The sequence below is a fragment of the Asterias amurensis genome, chromosome 3 (assembly GCF_032118995.1).
Source record: "Asterias amurensis chromosome 3, ASM3211899v1".
NCBI classification, from domain to species: domain Eukaryota; kingdom Metazoa; phylum Echinodermata; class Asteroidea; order Forcipulatida; family Asteriidae; genus Asterias; species Asterias amurensis.
Genome location: NC_092650.1, coordinates 13,367,592 through 13,395,281, shown reverse-complemented (window position 1 = coordinate 13,395,281; position 27,690 = coordinate 13,367,592). Strand labels below are relative to the sequence as shown.

Here is a 27,690-nt window from a genome sequence, read left to right as displayed (position 1 = left end):
TTGAATTTCACAGACGAACGAATGCCACATGCGTCTGGTTATCAGACGATCGTCCAAGCTTTAAAAATGTCTCCTAAAACATGGCGGCAAATTTTTACTCAAAACTCCAACCAGCGATGTGGTTTGAAGACCAGAATGTTGGCCGTCATTTTAGGAAAGGTCTTACTTCTTCTGTGCATTTTAAAATTTGTGTTCGTGGACCAATTTCATTCCCCTGTGGTGCACTTCTTGGTTGGAGCACCGATTATGTCGATTGTAGGATGGCAGACCATGTCTTCGGCGGAGGCAACCGGGGAGGCCACCACGGCAAGCCTGATGTACTACGGGCCGTTACCGTTCGATGAAGCCGGTATTGCCGACCTACTGCGAGCACACAATACGGGAAGATCAGAGGTGGACCCGCCCTCGACAAATATGAACAAAGTGGTAAATTGTCTTCAATGTTTCTCTCCTAAGCTATGTAATGTTTAATTATAATTAGGAGGGGTTGTTAATATTACTATGCTGGTTTCAATAGTTTTTATGAAGTCAAAGTACCTGTTCATTTCTGTATACAATTCTGTAAATACCATTATATCTGTGCAGGTAAAAATAACATCTGAAAAGTGTGGGGTGTGGTAGGGAATTGGATGAGTGGGCGGGTTTGTGGGAAGTGTGGAACTCTAAAAAAAGTAGAAAGCAAAAATGTCTGTACTGCCAAGTGTCATTTTAGATGCTATAGCTGGGGTCACACCAGTTGTGTTTGTACGCAATGGTTTTAGTTAAAACACAATTTTGGCCATCGGGACACTATGGTGGGAATTCCAAGGGAAAATTTGGGGAGAGGGGGTTAATAAATTTTGTAAGTAACTGACGGAGCATTGGGTGCATTCGATTAGCTTCCTCGGGTCGACCCCGATCTGCCCCCGGTACGTTCGAATAGCTTTGACGTCATGGGGCTCACCTGGGTCAGCCCCAAGTGCCCTGCTCAGGCCTGTTTTTGAAAGGGCAAGGGCACCAAGGCATTATCTCCTTTGTTAAGGGCACCTTTTTATGAGGAGTTTGTAAATTTCTACTGGAGCATTTCAAGGGCACCAGTCCAAGGCAATGGCCAAGGGGCATGCACGCGATCACCTTTGTTGCCTCTGTGAAGTATTAGGCCTGTTTGCTTGTGGAACGGATCAATTGGGGCTGGCCGAGGTGCATGACATCACCATGAGAGGGTGAGCGATCGTTCAGTTAGCTCTTGTCAGGGGCTCACCTACTCCTAGAACTATGCCGTTTCGTTACGCTATCGTCTCCCGTTGCGGGAGATGATAGCTGAACGAAACCGCATAGTTCTAAGAGTAGAGCTCACCCAAATGAGCACCGCGGGGTCGACACAGAGAGCTAATCGAGCGCACCCATAGAAAACCAGTGTAGCACTTTTGCTGAGTGTGGATTTTGCCTCAACTCAAGGTTTCTGCATTCCATAATACAAATATTTATTACTAACAGGAAGTTACAAAATAACATTTAGCTTCAGGTGCTTCTTGATTATATGTTAAACTATTCAGGTGTGGAGTCCAGAATTAGCATCAGCTGCAGCTGACTCCGTGGATAGCTGCATTTACAAGATCTCATTACCTAAATATATCAGTGAGGATCGTTGGGTCATTCAGATGACGAGTATTACTGAGATAGATACACTACTGAGCGATACCATTGCTGACTGGTATACTTATGGAGAATATTATGATTACTTTGGGAAAACATGCCTGAAACCTGAGATCTGTATTGTCTGTGAGATCTACAAAATGGTGAGTAAAATACACAGCTTTTAAAAACAGCACCTTGCACGAGTCTCAAACCCCTTAACAAGGAAGATTAATTCAAAATACAGCACTTCAGTAAGTTATTTTTGAAGGGAAGCTTTGTACTATCCTTACCGTAAAACCGTGTAAGCTTGACGTAAATCTGTGGACATTTTGAAAAAGAACCTGAATCCTTTTCCACTTATTATGGTAAAGTATGCGCCCAAACCTTTTGGATTCATCAGTTCAGGTTCGAAACATCAAACCAGGGGCGGAACCGGGGGTTGGTTTAGGGCATTCAGAATTGTAATAATAAAAATAGTGGCTTCTCTCATGGCGCTTCAACATTATTACCCCTGGTCACTGGCCCTTAAATCAATCCTTAATTAAACCATCTCAGCTCCCTGTGCCACCAAATATGTAGCGCACTAAGCTAATCAATCACAGAAACCAACTCTGCCCTCACAGGTACCCATTTACCCCTGGTTGAAGAGAAGCTTATTGTTAAGTGTCCTGCTAATAAAGGACACAAGTGTCACCACTGGGATGCAAACCCCACACTCTGCTGAACAGAAACACCAGAGCTTGACTGCTCGGCAACGATACCCCCCAAAAAGAGTCTGCCCTGCATGCTCTCAACTACAGTTCTTAACTTAACTATGGTGGTATCTGTTCTAAGTTGCACCTCATTGGCTTTTTACTGATTAAGATCTCTGTACCACTTAATTTTATTTATCAAATTTGTTTTTACTTGTCGCCCATTTATTCAATAAACCTGTATTCATAAATACCTCAGACAGTTTCGCTATTCCTATTGGTGGAGGGCGTCAAGTGGGTGTGTAGAAACTTTTGTTTATGACCGGTAAAAAGTGTTAATTCATGAGCGTGACACGCGACCTTGCACTTGTTCTTATGAGACAGTTTCTTCATTCCTATTGGTCGAGAGCAACAGCTGAAACAGTTGTGCCACATTACGCGATACGCGCAACGCGCACAGCGTTCCCTTATAAGGAGTTGTTTACCCGAGGGCGGCAGAGGGCTTTACCATTTCATAGCTGGAGGGTTGTTGTGTTGAAAGAAATCATTTAACAATTATAAATTTGGCATTTATTTTACTTTTTGACCAAAAAGTGATAAATGGGAATCAAAGTGTGTTGAATCGGATTTCAACTAGTGATTTAAACCCGCAGAGGCCTGGTTCTTGATAATTTACCTTGACTTCGTCTCGGTAAAATGATCAAGAACCAGGCCTCGTTGGGATTAAACCACTAGTTGAAAACCTCTTCACCACACATTGATTCCCTTATTTAAAAGAAATCCTTTCGGGTCTACTCATGTTAACCAACTTCATAAGATTGTCTTACATTCAGTGAATTTTTGCTTCTCTTAACAGCTGGCATTTTCCTCAATGACGGCTATTGGATGTTCACAGCACCACTGTGAAGAACTCTACAACACATTCACTAGACGCATAGAATATGACAAACTGTACTGGAAGTGTAATTATGAGAACGTGTATGTACAAGCAATATCTAAAATATTGATGTTTGTTCAATTTTAGAAACATAAGCTTGGAGTAGAAGTTTTTTCTTGGCTGTTTATGTAAAATCCTGAGCAAAATGCTTTTGAAAACCCAATGACTTTTGTGTATTATTCTCCTTCTCAAATTGGCTTTGCAACAAAACTCCATTAGAGGGTGTTGAGAATAAGTCCATTACACAGCCTTGGGTTCTAAACAAAACAAAAACGTTACAACCGTACAAACAATAAATTAAAGTGCCCAAGAAACTATCCTTTTTAGCTGTCTGCTGTACCAATGTCTGTAGGCCTATTTATGAGAGTCTTATTTTAAGGAATGAGTTTTGAACACTGAAGTTTTTATATTATTATTACTATTAATAGTTCAATGAAAATTCAAAAGTTTTCTATACATATAGAAACAGACATCTATATTGAAAGGAACCAGTTAGTTTAAAGAAATTGCAATCATTTTGCTTCACTTAGATACAAAATGTGTTGAACCTTTAACTAAAACAAAGTAGTTTGCCAAAATTATCATGGTTTCTGCACTGGCATTGAGTAGAATTTTATTAGTACATTTATATGGTCACTTTTAAAACAATTATTATCAATAATTGCAATAACCATAGAATGTGTACAGTGCCACTGCACTTTCTAAAAATTTGTTTGCCTTTTTATTTGCTCATAGTGGTGAATACACCGATGAAGCTGCTAGTCCCTATCGGAATGGTACGGATGAGGATGATCAATGTACAGAATGTGATAGTGGTTCTGGCTGGTGCAGTGATGGTCTATGTGATTCCGAGTGTAGCCCCGACCAAGATGGATGTGTCTGTCAGGTTGACAGTGACTGCAATGACGGTGGTATCTTCAATGAAGTGGCTTGTAACTGTAGCTGTAACCCATGCTATCATGATAATGGCTGTGATCGTAAGTCTAGGCTTAATACTTAAATGGTCTCCTGTAACAATCTGCCTCTGGTTATCTGGAGGCAAAGATAGTCTGGTCACCTTTTTAGGTGATGTCTGTCTGAGGCCCTTGTTGAAACCATGCTTTGGGTTGGCTTCATGCTTAGATACCATACACAGGTTTAAGGCACACCATGCATAGCACTTGTTTTCATAATAACTGATGAAACCTAACCCAAAAGCAAAGCAATGATTTTGAAAAAAAAAACTACCCGAGTGGCACGTCTCTTTGGTCAAGTGTCTGCGTGAGGCCCGAATTCTTTAGTAAAATCTTAGTACTACTGCAGTTTTACTACAGTTTTTTAAAAGTTTAACCTCGGTTTGTAGATGAAGTAAAACTGAAGTATATTCAAAATATAAAACTGTAGTTTTACTTCTAATATACTACAGTTATATTGTAGTTTTACTGAAGTACGTGTTGTAATAAAACTACAGTAAGTTTACTCTGAGGGAAACTTTATTTTTACTATAGGTATTATAGTAAAACTTTACAAACTATAGTGAAACTATAGAATTACTATGGTAAAACTACAGTGAATTTTTATAAGGGTCGGGTCGAGTTTGAGTCTAAGTCATAAGTTACTTTGTTCAAGTTTATGTTCCCAAAGCATCATGACTGATGCTCTGACTCTCAATCATGGGACTCGACAGGACTTTGCCTCAAGACCAGCTTGACGCCAGGAAGAAACATGTAACTTCAGTTTCATGGTGTACGGGTTGGTGCACTTTGTCAAGGTTGTAGGCTTGTGCAACCAGCTGGTGATGATGGAGTTTTGTTTGCCTGATCTACACGCACATGTACCACCCTCTTGTGAATTAATCTTTGGAATAGCAATTTGAATGATGGATTCAGACAAAACTAAGTGCAATCTCATTGAAAAGTCGAGATCAGTCAATACTTGACCTTTTTGGGGGTGGACAATAACTTGTCCAAGAAGATTCACTACCTCCATGAACTGATCAAAATCTAGTGGCCTTGACAGAGCTACACTTAAAATGACAGATTTTTAACAAGGTTGTCAGTTTTTGTAATTTTGTGCTTATTTTGGCTCTAGCAAGATGTTTTAGAGGTTGTAAGTTTATTCTCTTCACAATGCGGAGATCAATCTCATATCCTGAAAGAACATGTTTCTGAACGTTTAGGTGGCAACACTCAGGCAAACCTGATCATAAAACAGACAATTGGCTGGAAATGGCTGAAGTTTCAGAAATATTTGAAATGACTACAAGGGAGGATTGATACACAGGATTGATTGGTTATGACAATTGCAGCTAACTTTATGGACGTGCAGACTTGAAGAACATGAGTGACTCACTGGTTGGGGATCTGGGGCCGATTCCACTAACGTCTATGTTTGCGATCACTGCTAACACACTTGCGATGAGATCGCAAACCTCAAATCGTCGGCTAAAAATCCATCGCTAAGTTGCGATGGATTTTAGATTTAGCGATCGATTTCGGCGTTTGCGATGACGAAAATGCATTAGTGAAATCGACCCCAGGTCATGGATCTTGGAGTTGGTCTCAGACTCTGACTGGTACTCAGACACCAGAGACTTGAATACATCACTGACCATCATACCTAGGAACTTACAACAATTGTTGACAAGTTTTGCAAGGTGATAAACACAATACCACCAAATTATTGATACATTTTTGGCAAGGTGATAAACTCAATGCCACCAAATTTTCAATACATTTTTTTTAAGGGAGAATATTGTTAACAATCACTGTTTTAAGTTTCTTTGCATAGGATGTGAATAGATGTTTTTATATATGATTTAATAACAGGCACGGCTCCAACATGTGGAGGTAATGAAGTTCTAAACCCAGACATCTGTGAATGTGTGTGTACAACTGGATACCAATTGAACGAAACTTTGGGTATCTGTATAGGCAAGTATCTTTGCTTATTTAAAGAAAGTGGACACTATTGGTAATTGTCAAAGACCAGTCTTCTCACTTGATGTATCTCAACATATGCACAAAATAACAAACCTGTAAAAATTTGGACTCAATTGGTCTTCGAAGTTGCGAGATAATAATGAAATAAAAAACACCCTTGTCACACAAAGTTGTGTGCTTTTAGATGCTTGATTTCGTGACCTCAAATTCTAAATGTGAGGTCTCGAAATCAAATTCGTGGGAAATTACTAATTTCTTGAAAACTACGTAACTTCATCGGGAGCCATTTCTCACATTGTTTTATACTACCAACCTCTCCCCATTACTTTAAAGGCAGTGGACACTATTGGTAATTACTGAAAATAATTATTATCATAAAACCTTTCTTGATTACGAGCAATGGGGAGAGGTTGATGGTGTAAAACACTGTGAGAAACGGCTCCATCTGAAGTGCCATAGTTTTCGAGAAAGAAGTAATTTTCCAGGAATTTGATTTTGAGACCTCAAGTTTAGAATCTCGAAATCAACCATCTAAACACACACAACTTCGTGTGACAAGGGTGTTTTTTTCTTTCATTATTATCTCGCAAGTTCGATGACCGATTGAGCTCAAATTTTCACAGGTTTGTTATTTTATGCATAGGTTGAGATACACCAACTGTGAAGACTGGTCTTTGAAAATTACCAAAAGTGTCCACTGCCTTTAATCTTAGTTTTAAGAAGTGAGTTTAAAGTTAAGTCAAGTAAACTATTGCGAAATTGGAAGTAAAACAGTTTTCATGTATTATATATTTTAGGTAAAGAGGAAAACATATAATTCCATTCTGTAAGCCTCCAGACAACTTTTTACTGCAATATATTTTTTAAGCTTTAAACATTTTCATTTGACATTCTAGATGTGGACGAGTGTCAGGGCTCACATGGATGTGATCATGAGTGTAAGAATACAGATGGATCCTACGAATGTATCTGCCTAGCTGGTGCTATACTAAACCCTGATCTTCGCTCATGTACTTGTATTGCAAAAATTTCACTGTTCTTACAAGGGGTTACTACAGAAGTAACTACCACTGAACAAAGTACAACAGAAGCTTCTACCACTGAACTACGTACTACAGAAGCTTCTACCACTGAACAAAGTACAACAGAGGCTTCTACCACTAAGCGAATCACCACAGCAGCTTCTACAACCAAACTAAGTTCAACAGAACTTTCTTCCACTGAAACAAGTACGACAGGAGCGTCTACCACTGAACAAGGTACTACAAAAGCTTTGACCACTGTGAAAAGTACAACAGAGGCTTCTTCCACAGAGAAAAGAACTACAGAAGCTTCTACCACTGAACAAAGTTCAACAGAGGCTTCTACTACTGTACAAAGTACAACATCAGGATCTACCACAGAACCTAGTACAACAGAGGCTTCTACCACTGAGAAAAGTACAACAGAAGCTTCTACTACTGAACAAAGTACAACAGAAGCTTCTACCACTGAACAAAGTTCAACAGCACCTTCTACCACAGAACAAAGTACAACAGAAGCTTCTACCACTGAGAAAGGTACAACAGAAGCTTCTACCACTGAGAAAAATTCAACAGAAGCTTCTACCACTGAAAAAAGTACAACAGAAGCTTCTACCACTGAGAAAAGTACAACAGATGCTTCTACCACTGAGAAAAGTACAACAAAGGCTTCTTCCACTGAACAAGGTACTACAAAAGCTTCTACCACTGAACAAAGCACAACAGAAGTTTCCACAACTGAACGAAGTACAACAGAAGTTTCTACCACTGAACAAAGTACTACAGAAGCTTCTACCACTGAACAAAGTACAACAGTTTTAAGTACAATTGAAGATAGCACAACTGAATCTTTGACAACGCTTTATGTTACTACCATTTTGACTTTGTCAGAGACGGCTAAAGTTTCTACTCAACCAAGTACAACAGAAACTCCTACCACTGAACTAAGTTCAACTGAGGCTTCTACCACTGAACAAATTACAACAGAAGCTTCTACCACTGAGAAAAGTTCAACAGAAGCTTCTACCACTGAGAAAAGTTCAACCGAGGCAGCTACTACTAAACAAAGTACTACAGAAGCTTCTACCACTCAGAAAAGTTCTACAGAAGTCTCTACCACTGAACAAAGTACAACAGCAGTTTCTACCACTGAACAAAGTACAACAGAAGCTTCTACCACTGAACAAAGTTCAACGGAAGCTTCTTCCACTGAGAAAAGTACAACAGAAGCTTCTACCACTGAACAAAGTACTACAGAAGCTTCTACCACTGAAAAAAGTTCAACTGAGGCTTCTACTACTGAACAAAGCACGACAGATGCTTCTACCACAGAACAAATTACAATAGAAGCTTCTACCACTGAGAAAAGTTCAACAGAAGCTTCTACCACTGAACAAAGTTCAACAGTTTTGAGTACAATTGAAGATAGTACAACTGAATCTTTCACAACACTACATGTAACTACCCTTTTAACTTTACCGGAGACGACTAAAGCTACAACTCAACCAAGTACAATGGAAGTCATGACTACTGAACAAAGTTCAACAGCAGTTTCTACCACTGAACAAAGTACAGCAGCAGCTTCTACCACAGAACAAAGTACAACAGAAGCTTCTACCACTGAGAAAGGTACAACAGAAGCTTCTACCACTGAGAAAAGTTCAACAGAAGCTTCTACCACTGAACAAAGTACAATAGAGGCTTCTACCACTGAACGAAGTACAACAGAAGCTTCTACCACTGAGAAAAGTACAACAGATGCTTCTACCACTGAGAAAAGTACAACAAAGGCTTTTTCCACTGAACAAGGTACTACAAAAGCTTCTACCACTGAACAAAGCACAACAGAAGTTTCCACAACTGAACGAAGTACAACAGAAGCTTCTACCACTGAACAAAGTACTACAGAAGCTTCTACCACTGAACAAAGTACAACAGCAGCTTCTACCACAGAACAAAGTACAACAGAAGCTTCTACCACTAAACAAAGCACGACAGAAGTTTCCACAACTGAACAAAGTACAACAGTTTTAAGTACAATTGAAGATGGCACAACTGAATCTTTGACAACGCTTTATGTTACTACCCTTTTGACTTTGTCAGAGCAGGCTATTGTTTCTACTCAACCAAGTACAACAGAATCCTCTACCACTGAACTAAGTTCAACTGAAGCTTCTACCACTGAACAAATTACAACAGAAGCTTCTACCACTGAGAAAAGTTCAACAGAAGCTTCTACCACTGAGAAAAGTTCAACCGAGGCTTCTACTACTAAACAAAGTACTACAGAAGCTTCTACCACTGAACAAAGTACTACAGAAGCTTCTACCACTGAAAAAAGTTCAACCGAGGCTTCTACTACTGAACAAAGCACGACAGAAGCTTCTACCACAGAACAAATTACAATAGAAGCTTCTACCACTGAGAAAAGTTCAACAGAAGCTTCTACCACTGAACAAAGTACAACAGTTTTGAGTACAATTGAAGATAGTACAACTGAATCTTTCACAACACTACATGTAACTACCCTTTTAACTTTACCGGAGACGACTAAAGCTACAACTCAACCAAGTACAACGGAAGTCATGACTACTGAACAAAGTTCAACAGCAGTTTATACCACTGAACAAAGTACAGCAGCAACTTCTACCACTGAGAAAAGTACAACAGAAGCTTCTACCACTGAACGAAGTAAAACAGAAGATTCTACCACTGAAAAAAGTTCAACCAAGGCTTCTACTACTGAACAAAGCACGACAGAAGCTTCTACCACTGAACAAATTTCAACAGAAGCTTCTACCACAGAACAAAGTACAACAGCAGCTTCTACCACTGAACAAAGTACAACAGCAGCTTCTACCACTGAACAAAGTACAACAGAAGTGTCCACAACTGAACGAATGACATCAATTTTGAGTACAATTGAAGATAGTACAACTAAATCTTTGTCAACACTTTATGTAACTACCCTTTTGACTTTGCCAGAGACAACTGAAGCTACCACCGAACCAAGTACAACAGAAACTTCTACCACTGAACAAATTACAACAGAAGCTTCTACCACTGAACAAAGTACAACAGAAGCTTCTACCACTGAACAAAGTACAACAGAGGATTCTCCCACTGAACAAAGTACAACAGAAGTTTCTACCACTAAACAAAGCTCACCAGAAGTTTCCACAACTGAACAAAGTACAACAGTTTTGAGTACAATTGAAGATAGTACAACTGAATCTTTCACAACGCTACATGTAACTACACTTTTAACTTTACCAGAGACGACTAAAGCTACAACTCAACCAAGTACAACGGAAGCTATGACTACTGAACAAATTACAACAGAAGCTTCTACCACGGAACAAAATACAACAAAGGATTCTACCACTGAACAAATTAAAACAGAAGCTTCTACCACTGAACAAAGTACAACAGAAGCTTCTACCACTGAACAAAGTACAACAGAGGCTTCTACCACTGTACAAAGTACAACAGAGGTTTCCACAACTGAACAAAGTACAACAGTTTTGAGTACAATTGAAGATAGTACAACTGAGTCTTTCACAACGCTACATGTAACTACCCTTGTAACTTTATCAGAGACAACTGAAGCTACCACTGAACCAAGTACAACAGAAACTTCTACCACTAAACAAAGCACACCAGAAGTTTCCACAACTGAACAAAGTACAACAGTTTTGAGTACAATTGAAGATAGTACAACTGAGTCTTTCACAACGCTACATGTAACTACCCTTGTAACTTTACCAGAGACGACTAAAGCTACAACTCAACCAAGTACAATGGAAGCTATGACTACTGAACAAAGTACAACAGAAGCTTCTACCACTGAACAAATTACAACAGAAGCTTCTACCACTGAACAAAGTACAACAGAAGCTTCTTCCACTGAACAAAGTACAACAGAGGCTTCTACCACTGTACAAAGTACAACAGAGGTTTCCACAACTGAACGAATGACATCACTTTTGAGTACAATTGAAGATAGTACAACTAAATCTTTGACAACACTTTATGTAACTACCCTTTTGACTTTGCCAGAGACAACTGAAGCTACCACTGAACCAAGTACAACAGAGGCCTCTACCACTGAACCAAGTACAACAGCCGCTTCTACCACTGTGAAAAGTACAATAGAAGCTTCTACCACTGAACCGAGTTCAACAGCAGCTTCTACCACTGAACAAAGTACAACAGAAGTTTCCACAACTGAACGAATGACATCACTTTTGAGTACAATTGAAGATAGTACAACTAAATCTTTGACAACACTTTATGTAACTACCCTTTTGACTTTGCCAGAGACAACTGAAGCTACCACTGAACCAAGTACAACAGAGGCCTCTACCACTGAACCAAGTACAACAACCGCTTCTACCACTGTGAAAAGTACAGTAGAAACTTCTACCACTGAACAAATTACAACAGAAGCTTCTACCACTGAACCAAGTACAACAGAGGCCTCTACCACTGAACCAAGTACAACAACCGCTTCTACCACTGTGAAAAGTACAGTAGAAACTTCTACCACTGAACAAATTTCAACAGAAGCTTCTACCACTGAAAAAAGTACAATAGAAGCTTCTACCACTGAACAAAGTACAACAGAAGCTTTTACCACTGTACAAAGTACAACAGAAGCTTCTACCACTGAACAAAGTACAACAGAAGCTTCTACCACTGAACTACGTACAACAGAAGCCTCTACAACTGAACCAAGTACAACAGCAGCTTCTACATCAGAACAAAGTACAAAAGAAGCTTCTACCACTAAACAAGGCACAACAGAATTTTCCACAACTGAACAAAGTACAACAGTTTTAAGTACAATTGAAGATAGTACAACTGAATCTTTGACAACGGTTTATGTGACTTCTCTTTTGACTTTGCCAGAGACGACTAAAGCTACCACTAAACCAAGTACAACAGAAGCTTCTACCACTGAACAAAGAACAACAGAAGCTTCTACCACTGCAGAAAGTACAACAGAAGTTTCCACAACTGAACAAATGACATCAATTTTCAGTACAATTGAAGATAGTACAACTGAATCTTTGACAACACTATATGTAACTACCCTTTTGACAACCACTGAACAAAGTTCAACAGCAGCTTCTACCAATGAACAAAGTACAATAGAAGCTTCTACCACTGAACAAACTACAAGAGAAGTTCCCACCACTGAACAAAGTACAACAGAAGTTTCCACCACTGAACAAAGTACAACAGAAGTTTCCACCACTGAACAAAGTACAACAGATGTTTTATCCACTGAACATAGTACAAGAGAAGTGAAAACCTCAAAGGAGAGCTCAACAGTTCTAGGTACAGTTGCAGAAAGCACAACTGAATCACCTACAACAATACATGTGACCACATTTTCGACATATCTTGAGACTAAAGCCATGACTGAACAAAGTACAGCCCAAGCCTCTACTGAAGCTCTACCTGAGAAATTGGTATTAAGTACAAAAGCCTCTTCTACCACTAAATTTAGTACAACACAAGCGTCATCTACCACTGATTTAAGTACAACAGAAACTTCTTCTACTGAACAAAGTACAACAGAAGCTTCTACCACTGAACAAAGTACAACAGAAGCTTCTACCACTGAGCAAAGTACAACAGAAGCTTCTACCACTGAACAAAGTACAATAGAAGCTTCTACCACTGAACAAAGTACAAGAGAAGTTTCCACCACTGAACAAAGTACAACAGATGTTTTATCCACTGAACAAAGTACAAGAGAAGTGAAAACCTCAAAGGAGAGCTCAACAGTTCTAGGTACAGTTGCAGAAAGCACAACTGAATCACCTACAACAATACATGTGACCACATTTTCGACATATCTTGAGACTAAAGCCATGACTGAACAAAGTACAGCCCAAGCCTCTACTGAAGCTCTACCTGAGAAATTGGTATTAAGTACAAAAGCCTCTTCTACCACTAAATTTAGTACAACACAAGCGTCATCTACCACTGATTTAAGTACAACAGAAACTTCTTCTACTGAACAAAGTACAACAGAAGCTTCTACCACTGAACAAAGTACAACAGAAGCTTCTACCACTGAACAAAGTACAACAGAAGCTTCTACCACTGAACAAAGTACAATAGAAGCTTCTACCACTGAACAAAGTACAAGAGAAGTTTCCACCACTGTACAAAGTGCAATAGAAGCTTCTACCACTGAGAAAAGTTCAACAGCAGCTTTTACTACTGAACAAAGTACAACAGAAGATTCTACTACTGAACAAAGTACAATAGAAGCTTCTACCACTGAGAAAAGTTCAACAGAAGCTTCTACCACTGAACACAGTACAATAAAAGCTTCTACCACTGAACAAAGTACAACAGGAGCTTCTACCACTGAACAAAGTACAACAGAAGCTTCTACCACTGAACAAATTTCAACAGAAGCTTCTACCACTGAAAAAAGTACAATAGAAGCTTCTACCACTGAACAAAGTACAACAGAAGCTTCTACCACTGAACAAAGTACAACAGAAGCTTCTACCACTGAACAAAGTACAACAGAAGTTTCTACCACCGAACAGAGTTCAACAGCAGCTTCTACCACTGAACAAAGTACAACAGAAGCTTCTACCACTGAACAAAGTACAACAGAAGCTTCTACCACTGAACTACGTACAACAGAAGCCTCTACAACTGAACCAAGTACAACAGCAGCTTCTACCACAGAACAAAGTACAACAGAAATGAAAACAGTGGAGGAGAGCACCACAGTAGGGCTGGCGACAGAATCCACCACTCCAGAGGTGACCACATTTCAAGGTAGCACAACAGAGAAACTTCTGCCCAGAACTGAGTCAACTACCTTTGAATCTACAACATTAGAAGAAATGACTTCTGAAGACATTACCCAACCTTCTACAACAGTGTGTGATATAACATGTGGGGGAGGCGGTGTTCCGGATGTGACTACTTGTGAATGCGAATGTGAGGAGGGATATCTCTACAATTACACCAGCAATGCTTGTGAAGGTCAGTCACAATTTTATTTTTCAAGGTTGCCAAACGCTATTTAATTACACTAGCGGGATGCCGCGCTTCGCGCGGCACCCCGCTAGGCTATAAAAATCCTTTACACAAATATTTTGAAATGTGGGTGAGGGTGTTATACGCCTCTCTCAATATTTATGCATGGCGTCTAGTTCTAACCCAAAATAAAGCTATTTTGCACGTCCGCCACTACTTGCAGTGGCTGTACCCACCTCATTTTGTGTTAGACGACGTACCTTATGCATCTAGAAACTATAAGGCTCCCCCGTGATCCTTATAGGGGTCTAATGTTGGGCCTCCCTACCTAACGTTACACGTTTTTCAAATCAGTGTTGATAGGTGAAACTGACCGTTAGCCAGCAATAACTAAAGCTTCTTTTGTACTACCCTACCAAAACTTTCTCCACACACTCAATATACATTCATAATGCTTGCATTTCCTTTTTAAAAAACATCGTCAAAAATGACATTTTTACGTCCCACGATGCATAGCGTTGCTACAGCACTATAAGTAAAGCGAGTTTTTGGAACATGCTGTGTGATGTGCCACAAATCTAATTTATCGGCTGTTTTTTTTTTTTTTTTTTTTTGGGGGGGGGCGAGGGCGGTAAGAGCGTGGGCCTCTTTTTAGTTTATTCTCATCTGAATTTGTCTTGTAAACTTTCTGGTCAATAGGCTGCATGTAACAGGAGCACTTAACGTGAACGTCAAAAAAGTGTTTTGCAGGCAGAGATGCCAAGTCCAGAGGCCAGCTAGCTATGTGTGAGATTTTTCAAAGCTCAACCCCCCCTCCCCCCAAAATTTTGCCAGTTTAAGAAGGCCTTTTTAAATCGCCGCCCAACCTTTTTTTTCTTTCTTTTTTTTATAAATAAATAAAAAAATCTGAAATTTAATTGTGGACAAGAAAGTGTTTCAAAATGCATCAAAAACCTCCTCAGAATAATTAAAACTCACTTGTACACAGGAGATGTTGATGGTTAATGTGGAGGTTCGATTGTGTCAGATTATTTCCTTCCAAACTTAAAAAAAAAAATAGACTAAAAATGATGTCCAAAATCAATCGCTCACTTCTTCAGCCTGTTGTGTCTTCGCTAGTGGAGCGCATTTCAAAGAATTTGCTAAAAGAATCGGAACAAACTTGTGCGCAATAAGCGTTTTGCGCTCTGCCGATACTAAGCTGAACCTACTGGATGAGCAAAAGCGTGCGCAATCTGCAAATTTGCGCTCTGTTTGTACAAAGTTTGTACAAAAAATGTCGTAATTTTTTTCCCCGATCTCGCCCCAATAATGGTTGATGTGCGTGTAGCGTGAGACAGAGCCCAAATGCGTGAGTCTCACGCCTTATGCGTGAGACTTGGCAGGTCTGGTTTTGTTTTATTGTCACTTTGGGCTTATTGCATCTCGCGAAATTTTAACGACAAACGACACAATTTCTGACCGCGTTCATGTTCACGCTGCTCTAGGAACAAACCTCCATACATCCCATATCTCTGGAACCCTATATCGTACAAACTAAATAAAAACGATAAATTCGTCCCCTCCTTAATTTTCTCTAACTTATTTCACTTTCAGAAAGCATGTCAAGTTATGTTTAGGGTTTGTTACGTCCAGTTTGGGTCAATAGACAAACTCCAAAAAATGTACTCCATTCAGCCGCATGAAGTCTCTTTTGTTAATATTATCTCCATCAGTAACCAACCCGACGGGCCGATGGCTAAATTAGGCTACAAAATGGATTTGGCAAAATGTACATTCTGAGACCTGACCGACACACTGCTCTAACCAATTTTGTGAATGGACTTATTCAAAAGGAAAATTAATGTCATTTTGTTTAACAACTTTGTCCAAATGCAAAGCAAAGTTCTTTTTTTACAGCTTCAAAACAGCCTTTGACGTACGTGTATAAGTTTCACCATAGAGTAAGGAATGGTTTCACAAACTTCCGTGATGGGTTAGACTCTGAAACTGCAACATTATACCTCCATGAACAGACCGTCTTCTAAAACGGTATTCGTGTACTCATTTGAGTTTACTGGCATCAATAGTGCAATTTCTGTATGGAGATTTTTGTAAGTCCGAGGTCGCCACTCACTCTCAACCTAAAGTGGTCCCACGGCGACCTCCTTCACCAAGCAACAGGTGGCCTGTCTCAAACCAGACAACACACCACTCACAATACACTGACCAGAATGGCTCATTGAAGGCCCCCCCCCCACCCCAAAATGTTATTAATTGTAAAGTTCCCTTAGACACCTTCCAACCTATAGCCGGCCCTACCCAATGTTTCCAAATTATAAAGCTTCCGTTTGATCTCATCCTTGTCCATCATGATAATTCTCATGCCGTTTGGAAGTGAATGCTTTTTTATAAATATTCTCCATTTAATCTTTTCAACAAATGAGTCACCTGTCAGAAGGATTTCTAGGAAGTCTGATAACAACGTCGACCAGTGGTTGACACATGGTCGCCTGCGAAACATCAATCTACGGTACTTCATCCATTCAATGCAAATTCGTGAGATTGGTTTCGGTTTTGTCCTGGCACCCAGCCTCTTCGGCCCTTTCGACCCTGCGCGGCAATGAATGAACCAATCCGGAGAACCATGCTTAGTACAACACGAAAGTAATCTGCGAAACACTGTCCAATGAGTCGCCTGTCAAAAAGATTTCTAGGAAGTCTGGTAACAACATCGACCAGTGGTTGACGCACGGTCGCCGCCCAAACTTCCTCCAATCACATGACTTGTAAGTGCGAGTTTGGATCCGGGTTTTGCAGACTTGCAACCCGACGTCTGAAACCACACAAACGTATTGAATTCCACACAAATAACCGTGTCGGATTCCACAAGGATGCCATACCACTGGACCTTCTAATTTTCAATCCAAGATGGCGCAGGTTACGCTTTTAATAGTATAGATAGGTGAAAAGGGAATGGGAGACTTTTTAATGCAAGATGAACTTACCAGGTAAATTTCCATTGCTATCTTCATTCTGAGCATGCTGATAATGGTAAATGGTATAATGTTCGCTTCCAATTACGTCCCAATTTTAATTTAAAACTGTATTCAAACTCTTTATATAAACAAATATGTTTTGGAGCACACAACAAAACTGCCAATCGACACTTTGAATGACAAAATGTATGGACACTCTGTACAAAAACTCATAAAGGAATTCTAATCGTTTTTTGGGCGATGTGATGTAATGATAATGTGGTTTATGTTTTTTTCGCGATGAAGATATTGATGAGTGTTTGAACAGGACGGATCTGTGTGATCATAACTGTACCAACACAGAAGGAGGATACAACTGTTCCTGTTTGAATGGCTTCCTGCTGCTGGAGGATGAAAGGACATGTCTATTTCAAGGTAATTTATTACATTTTTCGGATTTAAAATTGGGGTTTAAAGGATTTTGGTAGGCCTAGTCTTTGAAGGACACAAAACACAATAACCACAGATTTACATTAACCTCACACAGTCTGAAGACAATGATGGTAGGAAGCTTCCCTGAAAATATTACCATGTCTTGCTGAGGTGCTGTAGTTTTTGAGAAATGAGTAAATCAAGTCATGAAAATAATTTTGTTTGTCTCAGTGAGACGTCAATTATTTTAGCAATGTAAAATGTAATAACCAGTTGTGGTAGGTAAAACATAACTGGTAACTGTTTTACATGCTAAAACTGAGACAAATATTATTTTTTGTGACATTGTTTCGCTCATTTCTCAAAACCAACAACACCTCAGCAACTAATATTTTAAGGTATGCTTTCTACTATCATTATCATCAAACGGTAGAAGTTTAATGTAAATCTGTGGACATTGTGTTTTGTGATACGAAAAGTACCTGAAGCCTTTTAACAAAGAAAGGGACTTGAACCTGTAACCTCCGTATTAACGGGCCCGGTGGTGATGGGCCGGCGATCTACCATCAACCATCTAGCCCTAATTTTGATTGTCTCTCTATTTTGTCAGTATATTTGTTCGGGGATGTCAGTAAGAGGCCATTTAACCTGTAATGGCAAAACATAATGAAGGATTTGCACACCAAAGTTTGTCATACACAAAACGAATAAAACATTATTCACTAAGTTGTTTTGTTTGTTTATTACTATTAAAAAAAAAAGTTGTGAACATTTTTCACAAATCTCTTTTTTCAAAAAAACATTTAAAACATGTTTGAAATGTAAACTTGTTTAAACAACTTTTAAAATTAGTTTGTACTGCTTAATCTGTGTGTTGTTTATATAAATACTTTACAATTAGTATGTTGCTGATTTTCATTATTATACTGTAATTTAGTTGAATTTTAACCATGATAACATCTTACCTCAAGCTCACCTGAAAAAACTATTTTTTTTAAGCCATCTGAATTGATTACCTGGTTTTAAAAATTTGTTGGTACTCCTTCAGAAATAAAATCCTTTGAGCTACATAAAAATTTACAAAGAAGTTTACATAATTTATGCATAAAGGAATATTAAAGGTTGTGGACACTATTGGTAATTAGACTAAATAGTTATTCTCATAAAACCTTACTTGGCAACAAGTAATGGAGAGCTGTTGATAGTATTACACATTGTGAAGTAACGTAGTTTTCAGGAAAGAAGGAATTTTCCAAGAATTTGATTTCGAGACCTTAGAATAAGATTTTGAGGTCTCGAAAGCGAGCATCTCAAAGCACACAACTTTGTTTACCAAGAGTGTTTTTTTCTTTCATTAATATCTCGCTACTTTGACGACCAATTGAGCTCAAATTTTCCGAGGTCTGTTATTTCAAGCAAAAATGTTGAGAAGTGAAAAGACTGGTCTTTGACAATTACCAATAGTGTCCACTGTCTTTAAGAAAACGAGCAAGATACAGGTTGCAAGCCTGAAGCTAAATGCTTATAAAGTGGAGGTGTTTTAATTGCAATAGAGACACCACTGTGGGAAGAAAACAAGGGAGAAAGTCAAGACAGAGTACACTACCCAAAAACATCAACAAATGTCACCTGATGATAACAACACTGACATTGCCAGCAACAGAATGCAGAGATGAAAACGTTTTAATAAAAAATAACAAAAAGAAATAACGAAAAATAATAAAATCTATTATAAGATAAACAAATAGATAGTACAAATATATATATAAATATTTTATAAATAAAACACAAATCTTGTATCCTTTAAAGGCAGTGGACACTATTGGTAATTACTCAAAATAACTATCAGCATAAAACCTCACTTGGTAACGAGTAATGGGGAGAGGTTGATAGTATAAAACATTGTGAGAAACGGCTCCCTCTGAAGTGACGTAGTTTTCAAGAAAGAAATAATTTTCCACGAATTTGATTTAGAAGTTTAGAACTCAAGTTTAGAACTTGAGGTCTCTTAATCAAGCATCTGAAAGCACACAAGTTCGTGTAACAAGGGTGCTTTCGTAGTTATCTCGCAACTCCGATAACCAATCGATCTCAAATTTTCACAGGTTTGTTATTTTATGCATATATGTTGAGATACACCAAGTGAGAAGACTGGTCTTTGACAATTACCAATAGTGTCCATTGTCTTTAAGGCTCTGGACACCTTTGGTAATTGTAAAATACCAGGCTTCTGACTTGGTGTATCTTCATTGGTCGTCGAAGTTGCGAGAAAATACTGAAGGAAAAAAAAACCTTGTCGCATAAGTTGTGTGCTTTCAGATGCTTGAATTCGAGGGAGATATCAGTTTAGGTCTCGAATTTAATTCAAACGTTTTGTTACACTATGTTTACTCCAAAGGGAGCTGTTTCTCACATAGTTTTATACTGAAAACAGCTCTCCTCTGGTCGTTACAAAATATTTTTTTGAAGCTAACACTAATTTTGAGTAATTATCGATACTATCTAGTGCCTTTCGACAAATTTAACCAAATATGAATATTTGTATCTTGTTTGTATCTTAGAATGTAATGGTAATGGCGTATTGGACCCTACTGGATGTAGATGCTACTGTGCTAGTGGATATGAAGGAGAAGAATGTCAAAGTATGTGGAATGTTATACACTGACTGTTTTCAATATTAAAAATTAGCTGTGTTAGGCTGGCAGATAAAACAAGAAAAGTATACAGTGGTAGCATTTAAAGTCAAACTAATACATAAAACGATGCATTGAGAAAATTGTACATGCATCTGATGATGAAGTAGTTGTTGCTACGAAAGCTAATGCATTTTTGTATGTAATTCGTTAGTCTTTAAAGGAATGTTACAGAATTGGTAAGAAACAGATTTACATAAAACTTACACGGTCTATTGATGATGATAGTTGAAACATCCCTTAAGATATTTCTGTCTGAAATGTCATATTTGATGAGAAATAAATAACCTAATTTTGCGTTTGGAGTTTATCGTTCAGTGAGCGCTTTATTCATTTTTTTTTTGCATCGATGCGATGTAAAATGTGTAATCGGTTTTTGACTATTCTCTCGTTGATCTCAAACTTCTACAGGTTTGTCAGTTTATGTATATGGTGGATTTCATCAAGTGCTTACACTGCCAGCAACTTTTTTGCTAGCCAAACCATTTCTGTAATGTCCCTACCACCACCTTAAAATTTAACTCGGATTATTTTGTACTTGAAGAAGTAAGACTTATACAGTTATTGATATCTACACAATAATAATAACACAATCGGGAAAAAACTGTTGAAATAATAACAAATACATATTGGTGCTATTTAAACTTGATAGACAAATGATAATATTTTTATTTTTATTGAGGTAAGATTTCAAAAAAAAAATTATGTTGAGTGTCACACTGGTAGGATAAGTTGTTCTAAAATTGGCCCCTGTGAATTTTGCTTTTTTTGTCATCATTCTTGTCAAGCTTTCACAACAAACAGATATTCTTGAACCAATCTTAGAGTCCTCTAAGGATTTAATACCAACAGTACTACCAACAGAACTACCCTCCCCCTCCCCAAAAGTAGTGCTTAGTAAGTGCTTAGTAACACTGTTTGTTGGTTTCATAAAACTTTATTTACAACTTGCCCAAAATTGTGTCTATACAAAAAAGTATGGTACATCACTGTTGTTGGTGTAATGGTGGTTTAATAACAAAGTAATAAATAGATGTTTAGTTTGCATCGGTGAAATATAATTATAATAATTAATTATAAGTCATAAGCAAATGATACTATTAACAGAGACAAAAAGGTTTTTTTAGACACATTACTTTTCAAGTGAACCATAATCATAAACAATGATTAGTTACTAAATATTTGTTTGTTTATTTTTCCGTTTATTTGTTTATTTGTTTGTTTTGTTTATTTATCTTTTGTTGGTGTCAGTATTTAAAGGGTACTGAAATTGTTTGCAGTAACACCTCCCTGGTCACAGCATAATCAACATGATTGCTCACCCAATTTATAACTTGCCCAATTTAATTATCTCTCTTTATTCTCCTGTAACTGTACCAACATTTTCACCCCCTCCCCTGTAGCCTTTTTGCTAGACCATCAATATATTGACAATTTTGGATAGCCCCAAACATACACAAAGCTTCTAGTACCGGTAGGCTTACTTTTAATTTTGAGATGATGTTTTCATCAACGCTCACCATTAAATTCAACTTTTATGTTGTTGTGATGATTTTATCAGTACCATGTGCACCAAGTAACAGAGAGTGTTGGGTTCCATACAAGAAGCCACCGGTTTGGTCTGATGACGATGCTTGTCCTATTTACTGCTTCGAATGTTGTAAGTACAAAAATCAAACCTTGTTTATAATAATAATAATATGATAATATCGAAGTCTTAAATAGCGCACGTATCTACCAAACAAGGTACTCAATGCGCTGAGTATATACAATTTTTCAGAAAGATAGGTTATTGCAGTGATGAATTTGAGACCCAATAACTCTATCATACAAATTCAATTGAGGTCACCATATAGCTGCTGGAAATTTGTTGTATTCGTTTTATTTTGTTCAGCATCCAACAGCGCAAGCGCCAATTACATAATTGTGTTATAAGCAAGGAAAAAGGTTTTGTTTGGCATAATTTAAGGGTTTATTAAATTCACTGAATTCGATCTTACTAGTGAGCTTATTATTAAATTTTAATACAAGATTCTTGTGTTCGTTGGCATGTTTTCATAAATCAACAGTTCCGCTTTCATACCTTGCATTCATTCATCCTCTTTCAAAAGAAGTATGTGAAATAAATCAAATTTTGAAATACAAAGAAAATACAAATTTTTAACCCCCGTAGTATGATCACTGGACCAAAAAAAATGCTGTGAGAAAATGTGTAGCCTGATCTAAAACAGGCACCTGACAGTTTTTCTTGAACACAAACAGACAAGTTACTTGCATTTATAGATAGATGCAATTTATTGGAATAGAGAGAGGATAGGAATGAATTGACGCTACTTTTGAACGGTTAATATTTGTTTCCCACTCTCAACCACAGTATGTAATGAGTCTGACGGAGACTGTGCAAATAATGGCACCTATGCCAAGGTACAAGGCTTTGAATGGGAACATGATATGTGTCGTTGCTACTGTCCCTTCCCATGGAGTGGACTCAACTGTGAAGGTAAGCAACAGTGGCAGAATAAGCAGGGATGGGGTCAGCCTCGCTAAGCGCCATATCGATACCTCTCGTCACTAACCCTTGGTCGAGGGATGTACTGAGAAACAACGCTGATTGGCTCAGGAAAATGGTTATGCATTAGATGTCAAGTGCGTGCTCGCATAGTTTTAAGATATTTGTATGTTGATCACGCCCGCGTTTTTTATGATGAACTCGTTTCTGAAAAACAAAAACAAACATTCTTTAAGACGAAAGACATGCGTGCGCACGTAAAAAATGCTGAATAATGAATATGTTCGCTCATTCATGGCTCATTTAAATGTGCTAGCATATAGCACATTTAAATTTGCCATATCCAGGGGTTATGATCGAGCAAGGCATGCTGGGAAAAAATGGTGCGGTGAGATCCATCACCCCTGGGAACGAGGTTGGGATGAGGTTTCCTTGCTGTATGTTTGGACCTTTGGGGAGGAGGGGGCCTCAGGAGATTCACGTTCAGACCCCTTTCCCCTGCACCCACACTGATTTAAAAAAATTGTTTTTATGCAATTCGTCTGACACACAAGGCCTGAAGGCCACTTCAAGGTGTGGGCTAAAAAGTTTTGATCTCCAGGGGCTGGTGCCACCTACTCAAACGGCTGAAACAGGGTGAGCCTTTTACAGTCCATACGGCTGTAGGCTTGGGTATCATCCATCAGAAGCCTGGCTGGTAGAGCAGAAAGCACTATACCTCCCCAACTTCATGTAGCAAGCTCATGACTGAGACTCGAATCCACACTCTGCTGATCAAACACCAGATTTTGAATTTGGTGCTCTTAACCGCTAGGCTGTGACATGCCAAAAATGATAGAAAAACTGTGTGATTGAGTTGTTTGATACATTAAAAGCAGCCCCAAATGATGGTTTGGTAGGGGAATGTGGGCAGGGGGAATGAAAATGTTAGGAGACGTCAGACTCCCCCCGACGATCAACTGGTTTTTTTTTATTAGGCCTTATTTTGAGCTTGGCTCTTGTCAAACAGTAAGTTAGATGATCAATTTTTTGAAACATCTGCTGCAGAAGGCAAAAAGTAAGGTTTCAAATCCAATTGTTTTTTGTGGATTTTTCTTTGCAGAACTTTAAAAACCTTTAGGATAACAAAATGTGCCAGGCCAAAAACATGAATTCATGTGTTCAATAATCGTTAAAGCAAGAGTTGCTTCTTTTGACTTATTTTCTGACCATATACATTGATAAAAATAAGAATAATATCGAAGTCTTATATATTGCACATATCTACCAAACAAGGTACTCAAGGCGCTGAGTATATACAAACTTTCGGACAATAGGTTATTGCAGTAAAGAATTTTGAGACCCAATTGTTTAGTACCTTATAATGTTTTTTTTACAAGGTGCTCCGGCGCATACAGCAGACACAGCCAGGAACACCAGGGTGAACCCCTTCTCTTTTTCGAAAAGTGCACTGGGTTCTTTTACATGCGTTACACAACACATGGGACCAACGGCTTTACGTCCCATCCGAAGGACGAAGCAATGCAGGCTTAAGCAAGACACTTAAAAGTGTCTTGCTTAAGGACACAAGTGTCACAAGATTTACTACAACTTTGGTTTTCAGTCTTGAGCTTGGGTTTTTAGTAATAAGATTTTCTTTATGTATTGTTTTCCTGTGCTATTTAGATTGTAATCTTTCATGTACAAATGGAGGAACACTGGACCCAAACACCTGTAGATGTAATTGCCCAGGTGGTTTGATGCAACCAGAATGCTCAGGTAAATTCCCACAAACTCATTGTCAACTTAATTTGTTAAATTGTCTCTTCATTACAAATGTTAGCTTTAGATGGGTACTCCAAGACTAAAAAATTATCATTAAAGACACTGGATACTATTGTTAACTGTCAAAGACCAGTCTTCTCACTTGGTGTGTTTCAAAATATGTGTAATTCTGTACAAATTTGAGCTCAATTGGTCATCGAAGTTGCGAGATAATAATGAAAGAAAAAACACTCTTGTCACACGAAGTTGTGTGCTTTCAGATGCTTAGGTCTAGATTTCATAGGTCTCACAACCAAATTTGTGGAAAATTACTTCTTTCTCGAAGACTACGTTATTTCAGAGGGAGCCGTTTCTAACAAGGTTTTATATGATTAACAGCTCTCAATTACTTGTTACCAAGTCAGGTTTTATGCTAATCATTATTTTAAGTAACTACCAATAGTGTTTACTGCCTGTTCTTTACAAATTCCATAAGTAGTCATGTCGTGAGATTATCAAGGTGTGGACAAATTTTGTGACAGCAGCAAAACTCAAAATGCAAACTTGGGTCAACATGTAAACACGCAGTGGCATATGTCCCTTTCAAGCCATTGGTGGAAACAATTGATTAATAGTTTCAATTGAAGCTTGTTCAAGAATGTGAACAAAATCACATTGGAAACGCAAACCTCGGTTTTTTATTGTTTTCTCTCAAAAGGAAATCTTTCAAATTAATGGAAGCTTTACAGATTTGTTGTATGGTGCTTTATAAAAAAAAATAGGGGATTCAAATAAATGTATAATTCCATAAACCAATAGACCCCTTGCAAATAACGCCACTCTCTCAACCAGCGCCCTCACTTGGGCAAAAAGAGACAGATCATATTAGATGACGGCTGTTCTTTGTGTGTACAAACTTGCGCGTGACTTCTGCCAACCGGCAGCTTTGCGCATTACTCAAGTGTTGACAGTGTTGCCACAAAGACAGTTCTGATTGTAATTTTCCCAAGACATGGGTGCATCAAACAACTTTGTTTGCTTGAAAAATTTCAGTTTGGTGCTTTAATGGATTTGGTGTTTCTGTCTTGTTCCATTTAGATTCTTGTTCTGAAAGTTCACATTGGTGTACACAGGAAGTGGTTGGTTTGTGCCATCGAGTTCCTGTAATTCTTAAGAACTGTCCTGTTCTTTGTGGCAGGTGTGGTAAGTCAAGTCAATGTAGGAACACTAGGTGGCAGCAGACACAGCACTGATCCAACGCAGCGAACCTCAACATCACAATAATCTTTGTTGCACAATTTTTTAAATCAATGTCCCTGTTTTATACAGTGTAGTCGACTGTAATATGAATCGCAGGCAATGCTGTGTTTAACATGCTTACCATTGACTCCTAAAATTGTGAGCACGGCAAACGATGTAGCATGTGTGATGTTGGTGTGAGGGGCCAACAGGTGAATAAAGGGTTTTTTTGTGAATGTGTGCGTAGAATTTGAACCTGCAAGTCTGCTGCCACCTAGTGTCACAAAATATCCATTCAATCTTTAACTTCTCCGCCATATCACCTCCTAAATAGTAATCCTGATTCCACGCCAACCTTCAACGCTGGAAAATATTACTGCAGTAGTTAAAAAAGCATTTGTGACTTTGCCAAGTGGATAAGAGCACCGAATTCAAGTTCTGGTGCCTCTGTTCTGCAGTTGTTGTAGTGCGAGTTCGAATCCCGGTCGTGACACTTGTGTCCCTGAGCAAGACACTTAACTTTAACTGCTTCTCTCCACCCAGGGGTACATGTAAATGGGTACCTGTGAGGGCAGAGATGGTTCTTGTGATTGGTTTAGCCGAGTAGCGCGGATAATTATCACACAGGCTGTATACTCCCCAGGGAGTTGAGATGGTTAAGGAATGATTTAAGGCCCAGTGACCAGGGGTAATAATGTCAGAAGCGCTTTAATACGCCTTCCGGGCTGTGATAAAGCGCTATATGAAAACTGGTTATTATATTTATTGTGTGTACCAGATTGCAGAACCGACTAATACCTTGACTATGATGCATGGTTGGCTAAGTGTTGTCTTGCCTTGCCTTCTTGCTCTGGGACCCGAGTCCGAATTCCACCGGGGGCACTAAAGGCCTTTTCACACTACGAAAAAATCTCTGTGTTGGACACGGGTCCGACACGTGTTAACTAGTGAACCTTTTTAACACTGCAACATCCGAGTCTGCAGAGAATATCATTTTCATGAAATTTGCATAACAATCTTTATTTATCTTTTTCTTTCAGCCCCTACTTAGACTTGAGGTGCTATTCAACTGATAAAATATTAAAGACATTATTTAAGGTGAATACTATCATCTTTCTTGAAGCCGTCACATCCAACTTAAAGGTACTGGACATTATTGGTAACTACTCAAAAATAATTGTTACATGTAGCATAAAAACATAACACATTGTGAGAAATGGCTCTCTCTGAAGTAACATAGTTTTTGAGAAAGAAGTAATTTCTCACTAAAATATTTGAATCAAATTCGAGTCCTCAGCTGAGGTCTAGAATTCAAGCAGCCTAAAGCACACTAACTTGTGCGACAAGGTTTTTTTTTTTACATTATTCTCTCGTAATTTCAACGATCAATTGATTCAAATTTTCATGGGTTTGTTATTTAATCCAGATACATCAAGTGAGAAGACTGGTCTTTGACAATTACCAAAGGTGTCCAGTGCCTTTAATCGGAATTTACACTTTGTGTAATTACTCTAATTGCAGCTACAGCAAAAGTATTTTGAGACACATTTCACTGCGAAGTAATATGGTCATGTAAATGATATTTTCACATGCTAGTTTTATTGTTACATCCACGTTTGATGGTATTATGCTGGATTGGTAAGGATGCTAAATATTATTGTTTGATTTTGTCTGAAAGCTAACTGATTAGCTTCTGACATGCACAATAGGGTTCTGCCCAAATGTTCAATGCACCGATCATGTAAGCTCCGCCCACGAACACGTGTGAGCAAGAACAGATGGGGCTCTCCAATGCCTTTCTGCACAACTCTGCCACGTGCACCACATACGTGCGCGCATGTCGGACCTAATTTGTGGGATGTCGGTTCTAATTTGTCGGACCTTTGTTGCGTTGTGATTAGTCAATACGCA

At 38.5% G+C, this 27,690-nt stretch overlaps 1 protein-coding gene across 1 annotated transcript; it reads left to right on the top strand.

The window, feature by feature from the left end:
* The first annotated feature begins 49 nt into the window (after positions 1-49).
* LOC139934493 (uncharacterized) lies at positions 50-26,951 on the top strand. The gene is made up of 18 exons (XM_071928746.1): positions 50-426; positions 1,536-1,778; positions 3,166-3,287; positions 3,982-4,223; positions 6,054-6,158; positions 7,064-8,998; positions 9,293-9,880; positions 11,249-11,395; positions 11,510-11,716; positions 12,101-14,212; positions 17,470-17,598; positions 20,157-20,237; positions 21,093-21,185; positions 21,850-21,948; positions 22,663-22,788; positions 24,463-24,555; positions 25,639-25,743; positions 26,820-26,951. Exons 1-18 carry the CDS (start codon positions 67-69, stop codon positions 26,828-26,830), a joined length of 6,798 nt encoding a protein of 2,265 aa, XP_071784847.1. The 5' UTR covers positions 50-66; the 3' UTR covers positions 26,831-26,951.
* Positions 26,952-27,690: the final 739 nt, after the last annotated feature.

Excerpts from the sequence above, each read along its gene's own strand:
- LOC139934493 (XM_071928746.1), top strand. The coding sequence starts at position 67 with ATGTCTCCTAAAACATGGCGGCAAATTTTTACTCAAAACTCCAACCAG. Across the intron at positions 6,159-7,063 it reads AACTTTGGGTATCTGTATAG|ATGTGGACGAGTGTCAGGGC; the intron begins GCAAGTATCTTT and ends TTGACATTCTAG. Across the intron at positions 17,599-20,156 it reads AAGGACATGTCTATTTCAAG|AATGTAATGGTAATGGCGTA; the intron begins GTAATTTATTAC and ends TTTGTATCTTAG.